The sequence below is a fragment of the Rhodamnia argentea genome, chromosome 3, assembly GCF_020921035.1.
Source record: "Rhodamnia argentea isolate NSW1041297 chromosome 3, ASM2092103v1, whole genome shotgun sequence".
Taxonomy (NCBI): Eukaryota; Viridiplantae; Streptophyta; class Magnoliopsida; order Myrtales; family Myrtaceae; genus Rhodamnia; species Rhodamnia argentea.
This window is the reverse complement of record NC_063152.1, coordinates 29,961,411-29,980,769: the sequence shown is the minus strand read 5'-3', so window position 1 is coordinate 29,980,769 and position 19,359 is coordinate 29,961,411. Positions and strand designations below refer to the sequence as shown.

At 39.0% G+C, this 19,359-nt stretch overlaps 2 protein-coding genes across 3 annotated transcripts; both read left to right on the top strand.

Annotated features, from left to right (window-relative positions):
• The first annotated feature begins 3,882 nt into the window (after nt 1-3,882).
• LOC115743057 (bax inhibitor 1-like) lies at nt 3,883-6,041 on the top strand. The gene is made up of 6 exons (XM_030677643.2): nt 3,883-4,100; nt 4,644-4,787; nt 4,918-5,009; nt 5,202-5,388; nt 5,466-5,621; nt 5,738-6,041. The coding sequence occupies exons 1-6, from the start codon at nt 3,990-3,992 to the stop codon at nt 5,786-5,788; spliced, it is 741 nt and encodes a 246-aa protein (XP_030533503.1). The 5' UTR covers nt 3,883-3,989; the 3' UTR covers nt 5,789-6,041.
• A 7,395-nt stretch (nt 6,042-13,436) lies between these two features.
• LOC115743056 (GATA transcription factor 26-like) lies at nt 13,437-19,059 on the top strand. 2 transcript variants are annotated; one of them, XM_048275771.1, is made up of 9 exons: nt 13,437-13,853; nt 13,909-13,982; nt 15,501-15,869; nt 16,129-16,555; nt 16,853-16,925; nt 17,287-17,390; nt 17,636-17,822; nt 17,905-18,016; nt 18,455-19,059. In XM_048275771.1, the coding sequence occupies exons 2-9, from the start codon at nt 13,943-13,945 to the stop codon at nt 18,763-18,765; spliced, it is 1,623 nt and encodes a 540-aa protein (XP_048131728.1). In that variant the 5' UTR covers nt 13,437-13,853; nt 13,909-13,942; the 3' UTR covers nt 18,766-19,059. The 2 variants fall into 2 exon arrangements, with proteins under 2 accessions (XP_048131728.1, XP_030533502.1); XM_030677642.2 differs by having other exon boundaries at nt 13,437-13,982.
• Nucleotides 19,060-19,359: the final 300 nt, after the last annotated feature.

Here is a 19,359-nt window from a genome sequence, read left to right as displayed (position 1 = left end):
CAGGTATTTGTGGTGGAGCGCGTCCTCGATAATTTGGAAAGGTCTTTACAATTTAGCTTTGAATTTGGCAATGGTATGCCATTTTAAGTTGTCATTAAACACAAATCATCTATGGAAAAATGTACAATCTTTTCCCTTTTATTGTTATGCAAAACTCGAATTAGTGAATTTCCTTCATGTCTCTTTGGGAAAATACAGCGGAATGTTTACTGCCGACAACGCTGTACACCTATAATACATTGCAACATTACTTGAAATTTTTCTTCCCTAAACAAGTCGATGTGGCTATACGAGGTAACTGCAAACTCTATCTTACAACAGCGGAGCTTCAATGTTTTTTCCTCTTTTTCTAACTTTCCCATTTGATTTCGGAGGAAGAGAGTTGAAAAATCTTACTAGCAACCTAGTTGCTTCAAATGTAATAAAACAAAATAAGAAGGATGTGGGCTGATGTTTCTTTCTTTCTTTCTTTCTTTTTTTTTCTCTTTGGAAAGAGAATAATTCGAGAAAAATAGAAGTGATTGGCAAAAAAAAAAGTACGTGGCTCAATGGATTCTATTCCCCTTTTGCGCGGAAGTGATGAGACATAAAACAGACAACGCGAATTGTGCATGAAAGACTACATAGGTTGTATTAGCAGTTGATCACCGAGTTAAAAACAATTATTCATGTTCTTTCAATTTTGCGTGTCCTTCCAGCTATTGGGGGCTTCGTTAGATCGACGGCTTGTCAATATATTTCCTAGTTGAGGATACTAAATGAGAAATTATTAAACTTTCATACACACACATATATAATATATGTGTTAATTCCAAATAACAGGAGACTACTAAATTTGTGTGCATAGTCGGTGATCCGATCGGAAATATATTCCACTAAAGTTTAAAGACCACGACAAAATTTTATCTCGTGGGAGTAACAAGATATGCCGTGCTGTAACCGGTTTTTCGTAAAGATGTCTAAATAGGGATGATCAAATTAAACAACCGGTCGATTCCCGTCCGAAATCGGTTGAGTTCTCGATTCCTAAAATTTGGATACGGTGAATATCGATTCAATTCTCAGTTCTAGATGTGGACCCACCCACCCAGATCGGACCTATTGTTTTACTTTTTCTTATTCTTTATTATTACAAAAATCGAAAATCGCAATTATAAACCGTCCATTCTTCGCACACTCTCGTCTTTCAGTCACGCTCAAAAGTGAAAACCCTAATTGTCCCTTTCTTCACGCCTCTCTCTCTCTCTCTCTCACTCGCTCATGATGCTCCCTCTCATGCTCTCAGTCACGCCTCTCCTCGCTTGCGACGCTTACTCTCAGCCTCTAGAGTCTCGTTTTTCACATATCCATCCTCTTCCCTCTTGGTCGCGGCTCGACGCCATCGGGGATGGACTTGCAAATGCAGTATTTTTTCAACATGAAACCACTGGTGATGGATTTGCCATCTATGGTTACACCTAATTCATTGCATGTGAACTTACAGTGACTGCTTTGACAAGAAAAAATGCAGGGAGCAGGAAAAAAAAATTATATCATATCCGGATCTTGGATCCATCCGAAACCGATCACCCTTATGTTTGAAACAAACTAACAATTGGTGAATAATGTTCCAACCTAATCTATAAATCGACGTGGTTTTTGCTCTATGTCACAGCCGGCAAACCCCTCCCTCCTTTGAAGAACGTCCTTAAGGGAGAGAGCGACTCTCTCTCTCTCTCTCTCTCTCTTTCTCTTCCTCCCTCTTCCCCCTTCCTCTCTATATCCTTGTCCATTTTCATATCTCATTATCTTTAAGAATTTTCGAGACTTCTTCGCTGATTTGGTGGACGTCGTTCGAGTGCTCCGCAAGTCTTTGAAGCTCCTCTCCCCTTGCGTTCAACGGTGAGTTTATCTAAAAGTGTTTCGATCAACTGAAACTGTTTTGTAGCTCATTTCTCCCAATTTAGAGTTAGATTTAAAGTTGGGAATTCTTCTATCTTGATCTAGATATAGACATGGGGGTTTGCAATGCGTTATTTGTGCATTTTCGCTACATTAGTATTGTTGTTTTCTCTGTACGATAATGGTACTAGGGATACCGAATCTAAGCACACACTGCTTTTTGGCAAAATCATTGCTATAGATGAAAATTTCGGCGTGTGCTCATCACCGATGATGATACAATTTTCTATGATCGGCCGTCAATTGTGCTATCATGTTATGGTAAATCCATTCTTGTAAAAGGAGGGAGTTGTTGTAGGCTACGATAAGTCGATCTATTGTTCATATTTGCACTTGATCGTAACACTTTGTGATTGGTTTTATCTTGATGTCATGTAATTTTCTTTTAAGTGAAATGAAAATTTCCTTCTGACTTTAAAAAAAAATTATAATTAGATAAAATCTTCCCATCGGATACTAAGTTTGAGCATATTAATAATTACAAATCTATAGAACGAAACAACCATTTACAGATATTGATTGGCGGGCAGGTGCCAGGTGTTGTGATAACACATCTGCATGATATGTTCAATCACATTTCGCAAACATGATTTTGGACCGCCCAAAAAATCAATACGGGTGGACTTGAAAGGTTTAATTACAAAGCTCAATCAGAACGAGGCTTGAGTCAAACACACCCGACCCGAAATATATTTTGTTTACAGGAGCTGGGCCAACCCCCGACAGCCCAACACGATTCGGTCCAAATCGATGATAACAACTTAGTAATTAAACGAAATTGAGGGATTGAAGTCCACAGCGCACGGTACAATCGGAACATCCAACGAAACAGAGAAGAAATGACGTGGCGACTTTTTACTGGTGAAGCTGACGAGACATTTTCCACGTAATCCAAGAGTTATAAGCCCGGATATTTCCTGGATTACTTAGCGAGAAAGCGATGCGAAAGCGACAAGTCGTTTCGTCGATAGTTCTTGTCAACGTAAAGAAAGTCGTCGCCGGTTTTGCCGAGGTCCCGTTACCACGAAATTTCCAGGTACTTCCATTCCAACTTCCGATTTCCTTTTATGCCCCTGGATTTTGGAGCTTTTCATTCGGTCATTCGTGACCCGTATTTGCAAATCGGGTTCAACTAGGTGATCAACTGCACTGACTTGAACGAACTCTACCAAATGTTTTTTTTTTTTTTTTTTTGAGGGGTGGGGTTTGTTTGCTATACAACAGCTAGGCGTTGCCATAAAAAAAACAAGTAAACAAATTGGAACATATTAACCCTAAGCACCCCAATAATTTTATGAAATTGTCGAGTTCCTTGATGTTTAATCTTTCTATTCAATCACAACAAATTATCATTCGTTTATCATTTTCGACGCCGTAAAATTTTTTTCCATAAAAATATTTTCGATGTAAAAATGATGGAATTATAAGTGAGACAGATACACAAGTAATTTTTCTTTTCATTTGTGATAAGTCTCTTCATGACTAAAATAATCAGATTTTTCTTTCTCTTTCTCAATCTCTTTTACTTATTATTTTTCTTTACTCTTTACCGTACCGAATTTTGTTACATTTTCACTATGTCAATTTTTTATTTTATACACTATCTATATTATGATGTAAAAGAAGATAGTCCCCTATTTTTATCGGATGTTGATATTTTTTCCTTTCACAAATGCGGATATTTAGTTTATTTTACGAATATTAATACGAACTCAATGAACAACCAAACAATGCCAAAGTCAAGTTAAACACCGTCTTCGAACCAAAAAAACAAAAACAAAAAAAAAAGTGAATTTCCTTCAGGCTCTACTATTTAGTTACTAAGGTCAATCGGATCCGGGTCAAAATCGAACTGCCCGAAGGGCATCGACGTAATTCGACCCGAACAATCTAGATCCTCCCACAAAGTGAAACTCGCGTATAAAGTAACAAAACCCCGAGTCCTAAATCGGCCGGTTCCCGCAGAAATCGAGCGAGTTGGTTGAAGAATTCGTGACTTACCTGCAAAAGTTTTCGCTCTCGATCGTTCTCGCAAGCATCGAATAGACATGGACGCGTTCGCTTCCTTCTTCCAATCGAGCAATCGCAATGGCTGGAGCTACGATTCCCTCAAGAACTTCCGCCAGATATCTCCCGTCGTTCAATCTCACCTCAAACAGGTGAAATCTCTGCCTAATGTCCGTCGGGTCCTCTGTTTGAAGGAGTTTTCGGTGTAAATTGTTTGTTTGGTGTTGTTTATGGTGGTTTTGCTCCGAGAAACGTGGCCCGTTGTTGTCGGCCTTCGGAGAAATCTAGGGTTCGGTAGGTGTTTAAGTTCCCCTGTGCTTTGGCTTCGGTTGATTGCTGGATTTTGGCTACCGATCAGATTGTCAGAGATAATTTGACTGCAGAGATTCTAGCTTCTTTATTGAATGATTCTCTGAGTTGAATGTTTTTCTGCGTTATTTCTGGAAAATTAGAATGCAAACTGTGGACTTCTTGTCCCAAGGAGACATGTCCGTCTACTTATGATGTTTATATGATCAGTTGTTGGACCTGGTCCACTTTTGGAACTTCTTTGATCTATTTGCTTGAGGGATTTTGTACCCTTTGACCTATCAAATTCTCGAGTGAGAACCATCTATGGCGGCATTCTTCTTTCATTTGGTTTTATTTAGTAACGTGATGATAACATATGTTTCATATGCGTTAAAAACTCTCAGGTGTATCTGTCCTTATGTTGCGCCTTGGTCGCGTCGGCTGCTGGTGCTTACCTGCATCTGTTGTTGAACATTGGCGGGCTTCTCACGACATTTGCTTGCATCGGAAGCATGCTATGGCTGCTTTCTACTCCTCCGTACGAAGAGGTACGCTCAAAAGGGATGTGTCATGTGATATGTAATATCTAATTACTTCTTTGTACCACTTGTTACTATGGGAATGGCAAATTTGTGAGAATTTGAGAATTGAATCGTCATTGTATCTTCTGTCTGGCAGCAAAAGAGGTTTGGTCTGCTCATGGCGGCAGCTCTCTTTGAAGGAGCAGCTATTGGTCCTCTCATCGAAATGGCCATCAAGGTTGACCCGAGGTATATTTCTCATCTCTTTTCTTCCTTGTAACTGCCAGCTCTTCTTAGTATTTCAACATCAACATCACATTTGTCTCAAACTAGTTGGGGTCGGCGATTCTTAGTATTTGTGCATCGAATTTTATATGGTCAGGTGCAACGTATCAACTACTTTAGTATGTGCCCTGACTAGAATTCTGTGTGTTGGTGCAGCATTCTGATAAGCGCATTTGTGGGATCCGCTTTGGCCTTCGCTTGTTTCTCAGGCGCAGCCATGTTGGCTAGGCGGAGGGAGTACCTATATCTTGGTGGCTTGCTTTCTTCTGGGCTCTCCATGCTCATGTGGTTGCAATTCGCGTCCGCTATCTTTGGCGGATCTGCAGCCATCTTTAAGTTTGAGGTGAGCATTGGGCATGGTCCTGTTCCCCATTTTCGGAATCGTGTGTTGACAACTAATCGATCTTTTCAATATTGCAGATATACTTTGGGCTTCTAGTGTTCATCGGCTATGTGGTAGTGGACACTCAAGAGATAATCGAGCAAGCACACCGTGGTGATCTGGACTACGTGAGGCATGCGTTAAACCTCTTCACTGATTTTGTGGCTGTTTTCGTCCGAATCCTGATCATCATGGTAAGTAATGAAAATGTATGCTTGCTTGGGATTACTCAATCGATCAAGCGAGATGTCCTGTTCTTCCGAGTCCTTTCAAGTTAAAACTCTTGGTCATGATAATTTGGTTTGTGCAGTTAAAGAACTCTGCTGAGAAGACCGAGAAGAAGAAGAAAAGGAGAGACTGAAGTGGCTGTGGTCCAATCGTGGCTCGTGGCAAGGATCCATCTCGTACTCCTTACTTTCTTCTATGATTAAGTTTGACCAAACGCCGTTTGATGGTGTGTCCGAGTTGTTCTCATGTTTTCCCCCCCTTTCTGTATAGAATTACGGTTTGACCTTGTTCTTCAGCGTAGCTCCCATCAAGTCTCTTTTTAATCTGTTTCGGCATGTCGTCTGCTCATTATCTACTGCGTACTGATAACTCTAATGTGAATGAGTGAACATGCACGTTTAACTGTCAATAAACGAGGTGTGCGAGCTTCTTGCATTGAGATTCTGCCTTACCCAAGGGAGACACAACAAGGAAGGCTCTAGCCTCGACTACGATGTTGCACTTTGCTCGGCCTGTCCCTCGCATACGAAATTGTGCTGTTGGCTCTTACCCTTAATTGCGGTAGTACTTCTTCTACTCACCATAGATGTCTGTTTTGGGTTTCGTTGAAGTAAATTTTACTGTGCATATTGTGGAACTTCCTGTCCGATTTCAAGTTTCTATTATGGAATCATGCTCGCCCTTAAAGTGTGTGACCCTTAATGTGTGTGATCGGTTCTATTTCATTGTGTACATTCGAATGCGCTGCAGACAACAAAACCAGAAATCTTGTTCACTAGATTTGAGCAAACCTGTACCAAAAAATGGACCAATGTTGGTTCGACTTTGTGTTCGTTCCCATTAGATGGCATGGGAAATCGGCACAACGGGCAAGTATGACTCTTGTCTGGCCACGCTGTGATACATCCCTTGCGATATATGTGTGAGCAAGGCATCCTGTTGGCTTCCGTCCCTTGCACAATCTCCTCCGTGCAGGTAGTGCATTTTTTTGTCAATGCTCCGAAGTTTATTGCGACCCTCTCTAATGCTACTGTCGATGATTCTGTCGCCGGCAACATGTAGAGGTTGATCTTCGAGAGATTCTGTTGTCGCCACACGATTCATTCGATTTACATGGTAGGAGGTTATGCCCGGCATTGCTAGGATTGATGTACATGGAATCAGCCTTCTCACATATCCCATCGATGGTCGGCTGATGGCGGTCAATCAGCACTCTGTTGCGCAATAGAGCAAGCGATATTACCTGCACGCTCATGGTACAAAGAAATACATTTTGATTCAAGAGTCCCTGAAATGCCAAAATACGAGGGTCGAATTGTGCTCGGAATATCTCGGTGATTGCACGAACAGTTTCGTATATCGGGAGTTCTAACAATCAAACCATGAGTTTCCAAAGAACATGAAATCTCAAGCCCGCGATATATCCTATACGGTCAAGTGTCACTAGATCGAATTAACATATTCCTACCTCGGAATCCCCGTCTAGAAGCTCTGAGCTGGGGAGTTGGTTGACGGTCGTCTGGAGGGAATGATGGTCATACGCATCGAAAACAATGTCGCCCTCTTCGTCGTCGACGTAGATGAGGCTTCTAGTTGATTGTTGAATCTTGAAGTGCAGTGAGAACCAGGGCGCTATTGCCAGGACCATCGGAGCTACTGCCACAGTCGTGCGGCTCTCCGGCGGCATACTTCTTAGTCACCCCGTCCGTTTCCATGTCCATAAACTTCATAGCACGAGTGAGCCTCCTCTCTTATTTGGAGAGGACGATCTCAAGGGAAGTAGGCCGCGATTTGAGCAGGAAGAGAACGATTAACTTGATGAACATTTGCAAACATTCGCTCTCTATATCTGTCTTTACGTACTATGTAGGTGTGTATTTCATGGGAGATTGTCGTGTTTTTTCTTAGGACTGCGTGAACAAGAAGTTTCTACTTTCATCACCGGATCGGTTGTGGTTTATGAAGAACTTATCCGTTTGAAGATCATGAAACTTACCAGTGTAAAAGAGGAAACAAAACACCAAAGCAAGAGTTCATCTGTTGAACAGAATATATCTTTCGAGGTAAAACCCTAAAAGAGAATACTCCCTTCAATCAGGATAATTGTCCAAAAAATCTTAAAACGACTGTACAGCGGCTGGGAAAAGTACCAAAAAAGTCCTAAACCGGGTACATTTGTGTCAATTCAGTCTTAAACCTTTCAATTGTATCAATTTAGTCATAAATCTTTTTTGTTTGTATCAATTGAGTCCATTCGGCCAATTTTAGCTAAAAATAGCTGACGTAGACATCGACAATCCCATGTGGCGCGACAAGCACCGACGTGTGTATTTTATAGAATAGCAAAGCCAAAAAAAAATATAAAGGTGTTAAATGAGTTCATAGTTTACCAAAACTCAACTCAACTTTGCGAATCTACCTTCTCTCTCTATGAGAAAATAATGAACTCCTCATACTGCTCCAAGTTCAGAGAAGTCATGATGGGCACGCAAAAGGGGCTCATCTTGTAAGTGTCTTTTGTTAGTTATTGGAATATATATTTCCTTGATTGCATTTGGTATTGATATTTTTATGTAATATTCTAATCTTAGTTCTTGTAATTGCATCTTGTCCAATGTCTTACATTCCTTTTATTGAGATTTCAATTCCTTTACGACATTTGTTGTTGTAATTTTAGAAGCCCACTACCAAGTACTAACTTTCTCTTATTCTTCATTATAAATCAATATAAAAATTGAAAATTCTATGCAATGTTGAAAGCTGATTCTTTAGCATCTTGTAATCGAAATAGCAATTTTACCACATAACATATATGCATGAAGAACTTAAATTGAAGTAACTAGGTGGATATGGACTTTCATAGGTTAGATTGCATATGAAAGTATTTTAGTAAATAGAACGTGTATGGATCACCAAATCTATATTGCATATATACGTGTCAAAATAGGTTAAATGGGCCAATTTGGATAAGATAATTTTCGGCCTAGTTCAAATCCAACCCGATTCACACATTTGACTGCTTTAGCCACTGTACAATAAGTTGTTAAAAATTATATAAAAAAAAAATTTAAACCAATCGTATGGTCAATGCTTTGCTCACGATTTAATATTTAAACGTTTACAAACTGGATCCCAGATCCAAAAGACAGTACTTGGATTCTCTTAGTCACAATATATATCATGCCCGATAAAGACTAGGGCAGTTTCACAATGTTTTTTATTACTTGTTTCAGTGTTTCTATTTGACATAATTTTTTTCGGAAATAATTTTGTTTACACCGACTTGAAATATATAATATGTCGATGTCTCTGATAAATTATAGTATAAGCAATCTCATTTATATAAAGAAAAGGCAATATGGAGGTACTTCAAAAATAAAAATTGAAAATCGAGAGTACCTCTGTTCCCGACCCAACTTGACCGATCAATAGTAGAAGTCGATCCAAGTTCTGCCTATAAATTGAAATCTACCCGTCTGAACTGCTCCCTCAATTTTTGGAACTTGGAACCTGCTCACATACTTTGGAACATAAAACCTATCCGTCACAAGTTTTAGGGTTAGTTCCGAGATATGCACCAAAATATTTTATAAGACCACATCCAATCCCGCATACTTGGGAACATAAAACCTATCCGTCACAAGTTTTAGGGTTAGCTCCAGAGTATACACTGAAAGATTTTATAGGATCACACCCAATTGCTCTAAAAGTTTAAGCTGATAAATAATTTTATATATTCCAATACTCCCCCTCACGCTTAGTCTGGTTTTTTTTTTTTTTTTTTTTTTTTGGAGAGGCAAATACGGGCTTGGAAAGGTTTGAACTCGGGATTTCCTGTTCTAATACTATGAAAGATTTTATGGGACCACGACCAACCGCTTTAAAAACTTAAGATGATAGAAGAAGGCGTGATTTAATATTTATATATTCCAACATACACAGGTTCCGCTTATAGCATTGAATTATTGCTTCTGATGACCACCACTTGTCATTACAATCTACCGACCACAACTTATATTGAAAAATAATAAAATATGAATATTAACAAAGTAAAAGTCGCGGTCATGGATATCGTCAGAATTGGAAGCTCGGACTAGTGGATTCGGATTACACACTCATTATCGGACGCCATGGAATATCTCAAGATTGCGCGAAGACATAGAACAAGAAAAATATAAAGACTTTATCAGTGCCCGACTCTACCTTGACATCATGCTTACCTCCAATCGGTGGCTAGCCGGACCATTTTTTGTTTCGAATCATAGATTAAATGATTTGTGGGAAACTCGAAAAATTAGGATGAGATACAAGTCTCTATGCTAAATCAGCAATTGCAACATGAATTACGTATTTTCTAACCCGATGTATCTCAACCGTATCAATTTCACACGAATTTCTTTGCTCTAAGCATAGAAAAATGAGAGGCTAAGCATGGTTAAGCAATGAGATTGAGATGAGGTTTTTTTTTTTCGGGTGATTCATTTTCATTATTCACGAACTTACTGCGAGCATATGTTCGTCAAAGTGTGGGACTTGACCTATACACTCTTTTCCATTTCAACCAAAAGGGACAGTCGCAAAGTTCAACTTCGCCTGCAATTCTCTTAATCGAACATTATTTTGACCTCCCAATGCCAAAAACTTTCATTTCTTTAACGCCAAACCGATTTTCGATCACGCCCAATTGGTGTCGATGCTATTTTGATAAGCTTTAATCTGACTGACGCACCTAGAGAAATAGAATGATCGGGGCACATCTACTTCGCGAAAGATGAACGATTCGAAAAACATTCCCCTAAAAATGATAGTTCGTATCGTTTGCAAAAATGAACGGATGAAAGATATGTTTTCATCACCAGCGAAAATAGGTAAACACGAATTATTACCAGAAGATGAAAACGTCTTTTATCGACTGATTATATCAAGTGATATGGATGATTATTTTTAGGGAAAAACTTTTCCGAATCATCCGTTCTTTCGCGAAACGAATATTCCACATTTCTCTAAAATAATTGCTTGCATCACTTAGAAAAATGAAGAAGCGGAAAATATCTTTGTCGTCGACAATAGTGTTTAAACATAGATTGGTACTGAAACTGAAAATATTTTTCGTTTGCTATTTCTTTCAACAGATAAAAAAATTATTTTCGAAAATTATTTTTAAAATAATTTATTTATCGCGAAACAGACGGAAGGTTAGTGGTGGCAAATAAGTTTTTTTTTTTTTTCTGTGACTGGGTCATAGCTTTTTTTTTTTTTTTTTTTGGGTCAAAGCTTACTTTAGATCTCCACATTTATGTGATTCGTGCTGTACAGGAAGACAAGGGAGAATGACGCAGCAAGGGAGAGAGGAGGCATGGCCGCGACTCGGTTTGGTCAAACGTGCCAACCCTTCGATGCACGGCATCGTCCTCGCCGTCCAAAATACGCACTTTATCAATTTCATCAAGGAACCGGAGGTTCTTACATAACTTGGAGTGAACCCTCTTTTCATCTTCGAAAAATAAGAGACGAATGATCCGTGAACTTTGATCTAATACGTTATATGATCCCTCGAGTTTTAATTTGTTCATGCGGTCTTTGTACTTTTAGTCCGATGCGCAATGTCACTCCCGAACTTTTGATAAGTACAATATGGTCCCTGGACTTTTAGTACATATTCAATTCAGTTTTTCGACTTGATAATTTAAGAACTAGATTGAGTCCATAGATATAATAATCCATGGACTAGATTGAACATTTGCAAAAAAAGTTATAAAGATCATGTTGCACAAATTAAAAATTCAGGGACCACATTGCATGTTAAATTAAAGTTTATGGATCACATTACACGTAGGAACAAACTCAATGGACCATTTGTATAATCGTGCCCTTCATCTTCTTGACAAATTGAAAAACCGGGACGAGGACTAGTGTAGCTACTTTTTCTTGGACGTCGTCGTTAAGGTTTAGTGCCCGCCGTAAAAAATTTCGAATTTTGACATCGTGAAAATATCTCATTTATTGAAATAGGCTATCGAATTGTTTTGGCAAGCAAATTCGAATTTGTGAATTTGCATCCGGTTAGATTGTTCCTTTTTTCTTTTGGATTAATATCACGAAAAATCTCAAATTGATGCAAGTGATACATTCACTCAAAACTAACTTTTTGACTATACTCCAAAGTAACTTTTAATCATCAAAAATCATAAACTGTTATATTTATGATAAATTTCACTTCAAATTAATTTTTTAACTATCGAAAACTTTAAATTTATAGACTTATGATAAATTTACTCTCTACTAATTTTCGTTAAAGTGGATTAATGGCTCGAGTAAAGTCACCGCATTAGAAGATGGGGCGGACCAATATTTTTTCACGAGGTAGGAAGTCTTCGACGTGCCATGTGGCGTGTACTTGTCAAATCCATCAGATACCAACTATGTACAATGGTTATTGCTTGTCTCATCTCCTCTTCTTGCCCTTGTAATATTCATAAGCATGCCATTTTGGAGAAAGTCACATGGGGGAGGTCAAAACACCACCAAGATTGCTGGGGCAGCGATTAAGAGATTTTGCCCGTCTTTCACGGCATCATGAATTCGATTCGCACCACGAGCAAATTTCTAAACGGATCGCGATACATTGCCCTACCGCATCATATTTGCCCGAAAAGATTTCACGACTGCTAATATCTTACTTAGAGCAATGGGGCTCGCCAATCTTGAACTTTCTCTGTTGCTGGTAATTCGGAGTAATTATGGCTCAAATTAAACATTCGAGAACGACCACGATACATTTATGGTAACGTTTGGAGAAGGTGCTCGTTCAATTCTCGTACCGGTAGACGGAAGCATGAGGAAAAGTCTTAGAAAAAGCTATGAAAACGAAATCAAGACGATTTCGAATACGACAAACTTCTTAACAATCCACAATTGCCTTATTCCATTTTCTTCCATTGCGTACGCATCTTCATTATTTGTTAACTTTTACGAAAGCACATTCTTTGGATTGGTCTTGCTGTAGACATTTTCTCTGGAATAAACATTTTTTTTCCTGCAAAATGCGTTCAGATTAATAGAAGAAAAGTAAACAAATAATAAAATAACAGTCCAAATCTGCATTCTTTTCTTTCATGTGTTTCTCTTTACTGAATCACCCTTTGACCTGTTAGTAATCCTTAGGCGTTAAGGTTCACAGATTTGATGAGAGAGCATCGCGAATGAAAGACATCAGAAAAAAAAGGCAACAAGAATAAACCATATGCCCAATTGTTGCTTATTACTTAGACAATTTTATCGAGCGATTGGATTCAACATTTATTGAGATCGCATCGTGTCATACAAATTAAGAAGTCGCTCGTTTTTCCTTTGAAGAGGAATTTATACCCTTTTTTTTTTTTTTCTCTCTTCTCGTTTCTACTTTCTCGTCGCTATCTAGCAATGACCTTTATGCTGCTTCACCGTTAAATTTCATCGCATATAATATTTAAGCTTACCAAAATTCGCTTTTACATGGCAGACACAGAAATGTAATAAATGAGTATTTTTTTTTTTTACAATTTCGGGTAGGTACACGAATCGATTGCACTTATCTGAATACGATTATGAAAAAGGAAGGTTTGCATTAAAATGGATAAGTGGGCAACTTAATCAATCCTATCTACTCACCTTTTTGGGTTTTTCCCCCTATCTTAACTCTCATTAGAAATCAAGAAAAGGGAGAAAGGCAAAAGAAGCTGAGAAAAACACTGAGTTCTTCGTGTTTATAAATTTTTGAAAAAGGATGATGAAAAGGAGGAAGAGGTCATGGGTCATGTACACATAGAAACGCCCACTCTCTCTCTCTCTCCTTCTCCTGTTTCACCTCCCTTTTTCCACACCCATTAATTAGATTCCTTCGCCATTGAATTATATGGGATTCCCAGCTCTCAATACCCATCTCAATCTCTTCACTCATCCTTGACTTTCCTCAAAGAAATTTTTTTTTTTTCTGGGTTGCTTTCTGGGTTTGATTTTAATTTTACACCCAATACATAAAAGAACTTTCAGGACTCTCTCTCTCTCTCGGCTTCCTCACTCTTCTGCAAATTTTTTGTTTCCCCGTCTGGTTGTATGTTCTTGCTTTGTCCCATCCTGAATTGCTCGAGCTGTATATGCGTTACGAGGCTTGAGGAGGGATTATATCAGTTTTTTTTTTTTTTTGTGGGTCTTTTCCGATTTTTCTGTCAATATATTGGTCTTGCTACTGGTTTTCTCCGAGTTCTCTTTGAAATTTTAATTTTCTTCTCGATTAAGATAGAGAGAGATGGTTAAGCAGGGGCCTTGCTATCACTGTGGAGTTACGAGTGAGTTATTGGTTCTCCATTTTGTGTTTTAGTTATATCTTGGGGTTAAAAAAAGTGGGATCCTCTTCTTGATTCTGCATATGCAAAAAGTATGTCTATATAGATACAGCAGCTAAATAGTTAAGAAAAAAGGTGCATACCCTTGTTCAGACATAAGTAGATTGATGTTTGGTGTTGTTTGTGTGATTCTGTTCGCATATGATTTGGGAAAATGAGAAATAAACGGATGGTATTGTTAGACTGTGATGATCACATTACTTTGAGTTTGAATATGCCATTTCCTTAATGTAAATCTGGGTATCTGTTGAAACTTCCAGGATTTTATTTGGGTCTCTTGAATGGTTGAGCAGTTGCAGATTGTGAAAACCAATTAGTGATACAATACGCACGCCGATGCTGTTGAGGAACTGCAGAAGTCTCATTACACTACTAATTAACTGAACTAAATTTCAATCCTAATGACTTTACTTTAAAACAAACTTTTCTGCTAAATTCACGTTAAGACTTTCTCTTGATGTTTGATCTGGGCCTTCAGGGTTGACTCATTCTCTCCATGACTTAATCCGAAGTGTCTAGCCCAAGGGCCCCTTGCTCTGTCCCGTGCTGCTTGTGGAAGCGGTCACTAACTTCACCCTTTGCCCCATAAAAATGTATTTACTATGTCCTGATTTAATTGGTTAGAATTTGTGACAAGTGAATGAGGTAATCTCCATGTTATTGGAGGTTATCTGACAGTCTAATACTGATTCCTTGTTTATCTCTACTCGGAATACCAGCAAAATGTTTTCGTCCTGCATCATTCTATTAGGTGACTCTCAAACAGCCTATTCCTAGAGTTTGTACAAATCTTCTCTCCTGATACCTTGTTGGGTTCAGTTGTCATAGCTCCATTGAGCAACAAGCTTGTAGTGTCAACGTGGATTCACCCTTTTCAGCTTACTGGGAACATGTTTGTTTCATTCAGCTAATGTATGGTTTTCGCGAGCTATGACAATTTGCCCGGACAAGTCCATGGATTTCAAGTTGGAGGCATCTTGAGTTGCTCTTTCGTTGTTTTCACTATTAATCTCTATGATGCTATATGAGGGCCATTTCGGCGTTCTCTTCTGCTTGCCTGTGTGTTTAATCACACTATAAGAGCATTTTACTGGGGCATTCATCATGTTTTGGTACTGCATGCCGCGTTGAATTACATCTCTTCCTTTACCTAGTAAATGTTAAGTGTTGTTGTGCTTTTTAAGTAATCTGTATTGGATGTCAAAGTTATGATTGTAGAATAGACAAATACAATAGCCCTAACGACCTTCCACTTTTACACTTTCCTTATGATCACAGACATGAAAAGTCTCAATTCATTCGATTTGAATTGTTTGGCACTTCTCATCACCTTGTATGCATAGAGGCATTTCTAGTCCTCATGCAACAGTCCTCCAAGTACACTAGCACTATGCATTTGCTTGTTCTTTTTGGGGACATATTCTAGTTTGGAGTTCTCATGATATCTAAATGTTGCAATAGGCACACCTCTTTGGCGAAATGGACCTCCGGAGAAGCCAGTTCTGTGTAATGCATGTGGTTCTCGATGGAGGACAAAAGGGACACTAGCCAATTATGCCCCTCTCCATTCTCGAGCCGATTCCGAAAACTATGAAGACCACAGAGTTGCCAGAACAAAGGGCGTGTCCATGAACAAAAAGGAAGTGAAGGTGCTTAAGCGAAAGTATTATGGTGAAAATATGACTGTAGGAGGAAATTCACATGAATATAGTCAGAATTTCCATAAGTTTGCAGATGACGATACTAGTAACTGGTCTAGTTCTGGATCGGCTCTTTCAAACTCGGAAAGCTGTGCACCGTTTGGCAGTGCAGATGCCAGTGATTTGACAGGTTGAACTTTCAAACAAAAGCTAGTCTTCTCCTCCTCTTGTGCTCAATTTGTTACCATTCAAATTCAATTGGACCAAAAAAAAAAAAAAAAAATTCAATTGGACCAAGATCCTTTTTATTCTTGGTGAAGGGATTGACAGAGAGAATAGATGTCTTTATTCTGTATAATGCAAATGATGGGCAGTGTTGAGAATGAACATTGACACCTCTCTTCAGTTAGCTGAGTAATGCTAATCATATGTGCCACTCAATTTGTTAGGTCCAGCTCAATCGGTTGTATGGGATTCGTTGGTGCCTTCCAGGAAGAGGACGTGTGTGAATCGTTCAAAGCCTTCTGCAGTCGAGAAGCTCACTAGAGATCTACACACTATATTACATGAACAACAGTCTTCATGTTTATCTGGATCCTCTGAAGAGGATTTGCTTTTAGAGAGTGAAACTCCAATGGTATCTGTTGAGATTGGACATGGATCGGTCCTCATCAGACATCCAAGTTCAATAGCTCGAGAAGAAGAATCCGAAGCTAGCTCTCTTTCAGTTGATAACAAGCAGTTGAAACAAAATGGTGTACATTATCATCCTCTGACCATTCCTGTACATAAGAAATGTGTAAATCTTCTTAGTTCAAAAGCACAGACTTTAGAGAGTCCTTTTGCGCAAGGGAAGGAACAAGGGCAGCTTAAGAGGTAACTTAACTCATTTTCAATCGTAGAATTGCAAGAACTAATGATGATTTTGTTTGCGTCCTCTACTAAACTTACTTTTAGAATTTTAAAGTCTTCAATCGCAAGGAGCAGTTGCTCTCTCTAGAATAAATAAAAGAGTGTAGGAGTCATTAGATTTGCATGCTGCTTCTTTCATACAAGTAATGTAATAAAGCATGTTCCATGCCGGAAAATTGGTCTTTACGTGAAAGATAGTCTCGAAAGGGGACAATATAAGTGAAGATCATTCTTAACATTTAATTTATTGTTGCCTTGCAGGGACAAGTCCCAGCATGAAAAGCTGCACATGTTAGGAACTAGAAGTTCTCCACTACTTTCTATTGAGCTTAGAGTAAGTGACATGATACTGCTTTCTCATAGTAGCACTATGAAAAATTTTGCACAGTTTTGTAGCTCTATCTTATATCCATCAGAATATTATATCCAACCCATTACGTAAGTTACCACATGTCCTTGGATTATAGATGCAATTCCTCGTGAATGTTGTAAGCATGAGATCCCCATTGTGAAGAACTACCATCGGATCTTACTGGATAAATAGCGGATGGCCTAAACTTTAGGTTGCTACATGTCCATTTTGGCTTGGTGGTGAACTGATGATGAACCTAATCTTGATCCTTTGTCCAGATTGGCTATTTGAAGAAATTTCACATTCATGGAATGCTCATACTGTCTTCTTATGATTGGTGTAGGATGTGTTAAACTTTGATCAGTTTGTCAAATATTTGACTTATGAAGAGCAACAACAGCTATTGAAGTATCTGCCTCAGGTTGATAGAGCAAACTTTCCAGATAGGTTGGCATTCTTATCACTCAGTTTCGTGTAAATTTTTGGTGGGGTAAGGAATCACAATGATCTCTGGCCAAAAACATGAGAAAAAGAACACAAACAATGTAACTTGTCGACTGGTGATTGCTAAAGGGCAGTCAAGGAGACAACAATTTTTGTCACACGTGATTGCTCTGGCTTTCTTTCTTTCATGCAGGCGCTCTTATTAACATGCCTTTGCTTAGTGACATAAGTGATTTTTGCACGTGCAGCCTCAGAAGCATGTTTGATGGTGCTGCATTCCTTGAGAACCTATCTTCTTTCCAGCATCTTCTTACTGAAGGGGTCTTTGACATCTCATCATCTGTGGCAAAAGATGAAGACTACAGGACTCTAAGGAAGCTTGTGCTGGCCAAAACGATGAAGTGCAAATGGGTCGAACATTATCACCAAGTCAAGGTATGTTGAAACTTAAGTTTTATCACCCATAAATGCGGAAATTATGCATAATAACAGCATGCTGACTATGAGCTTGCTGCAGAAACTTAAGAGCGGTTCTGGAAGCCCTGGCTCTCAAGGAGGTCGTGAGACTGTATCTAGTAATTTAATCAAAGGCAAGGGATTACATGACATTCAGAAACAGAAGTATACAGGTTTTCCTCATCTTCTGGCACTTGTGTGCTTAATTAGATAGAGGGAATTTCGTAGTTCTTCCAAATTCTGTCACTGAACTGGAAAGCTTTGGTTTCCCAGGGTATTGTTGTGCTGCAAGAAGAGAGACTCAACTGAAGCTAATGTGAAAATTACTATCAAATGGCAGTAGAATAATAAGCTAACAGAATCTCAAGGACATAAAGTCTATCTAAAAGTAGCTTTGGCAGTAAAATCTGCATCACATCCCATTAATTAAACCTTGTGTAGCAATTTCTATCAGTATTTGCCCAATGATAGACACATATCAACCATGAGAACTTCTAATCTCATAGGCAACTATCCTGTTAAACCTCAGAGAAAACTGATCTGCTCTGCTTCTTGAATTACTTTATTGTGTTATGATGTCTGGCATTCTCACAAGATTTTCTGTATTTCAGAGGTAAATGCAAAAATAAAGAGCCCAAGAAGATTAATCATGGGAGGAAGCTCCAAAAACAAGGAAATCGCAGAGAGTGATGGATCTTGCTTCAGTCCAAGAAGCCTATTCGCAGTGCCTCCTGATGGTGGTGCTCTTTTGCTGGATTCTTTACATGCCGCTGATGACAACTCTGAGCAGGATCTGCTGCTCGATGTGCCATCGAACGGCTCATTCCCACAAGCAGAGCTCCTCCATCCGGCTATGAGCTTTGTCTCCCAGCAGGCAAGCACTAGCAGAAGCTCACAGTACCCTCAGCTTGTTCATCCCTGATAATGTGGCATCACCGAAGCATTAGGGCCTTATACAGATACCCCTTTGGCTAGAGTGGCTTCTTCGGTTGTGCTCGTGGAACAGAAGGATAAATCTTTACATGAGGTTTTATGGTATTTTTTCATGACCGTCTCCTTTCAACTCGGTATATTGAGGGGATGAACAGGGGTGGACTTTTGTATAGGAATGATAATAGGTGGGAGCGTATACATCGGGATGCAAATGTTGATGACTGTTAATTCCTGGATATCTTTTATCAGCCTCGGTAACTCCATGGCACAGTTTTTCAGTTATTAGCCTTAAGCATCATGCTAATTGAAGAAAACCAAGGAGCAGAACGACGGTTGGCTTTAACCGTGTTTTTTTTTTTTTTTAAATCAGAAGTTGGGAGCTTGCAGGTTCTTGGATAGCTGACTGCAAAATCAGCTCGAGCATCTTCATCTCCACTTCTTTGAGTGTTATCTCATCACTGTTCTTTTAGCAAGCGAGAAATTTGCCACCAGGGTTCCAGGACGCTTCTGTGGTACTAGATAGCAACATATCGGGAACTAAACGAATTTAGCAAGTCTGATTACTAAGCTGAGGTTTTCAGTT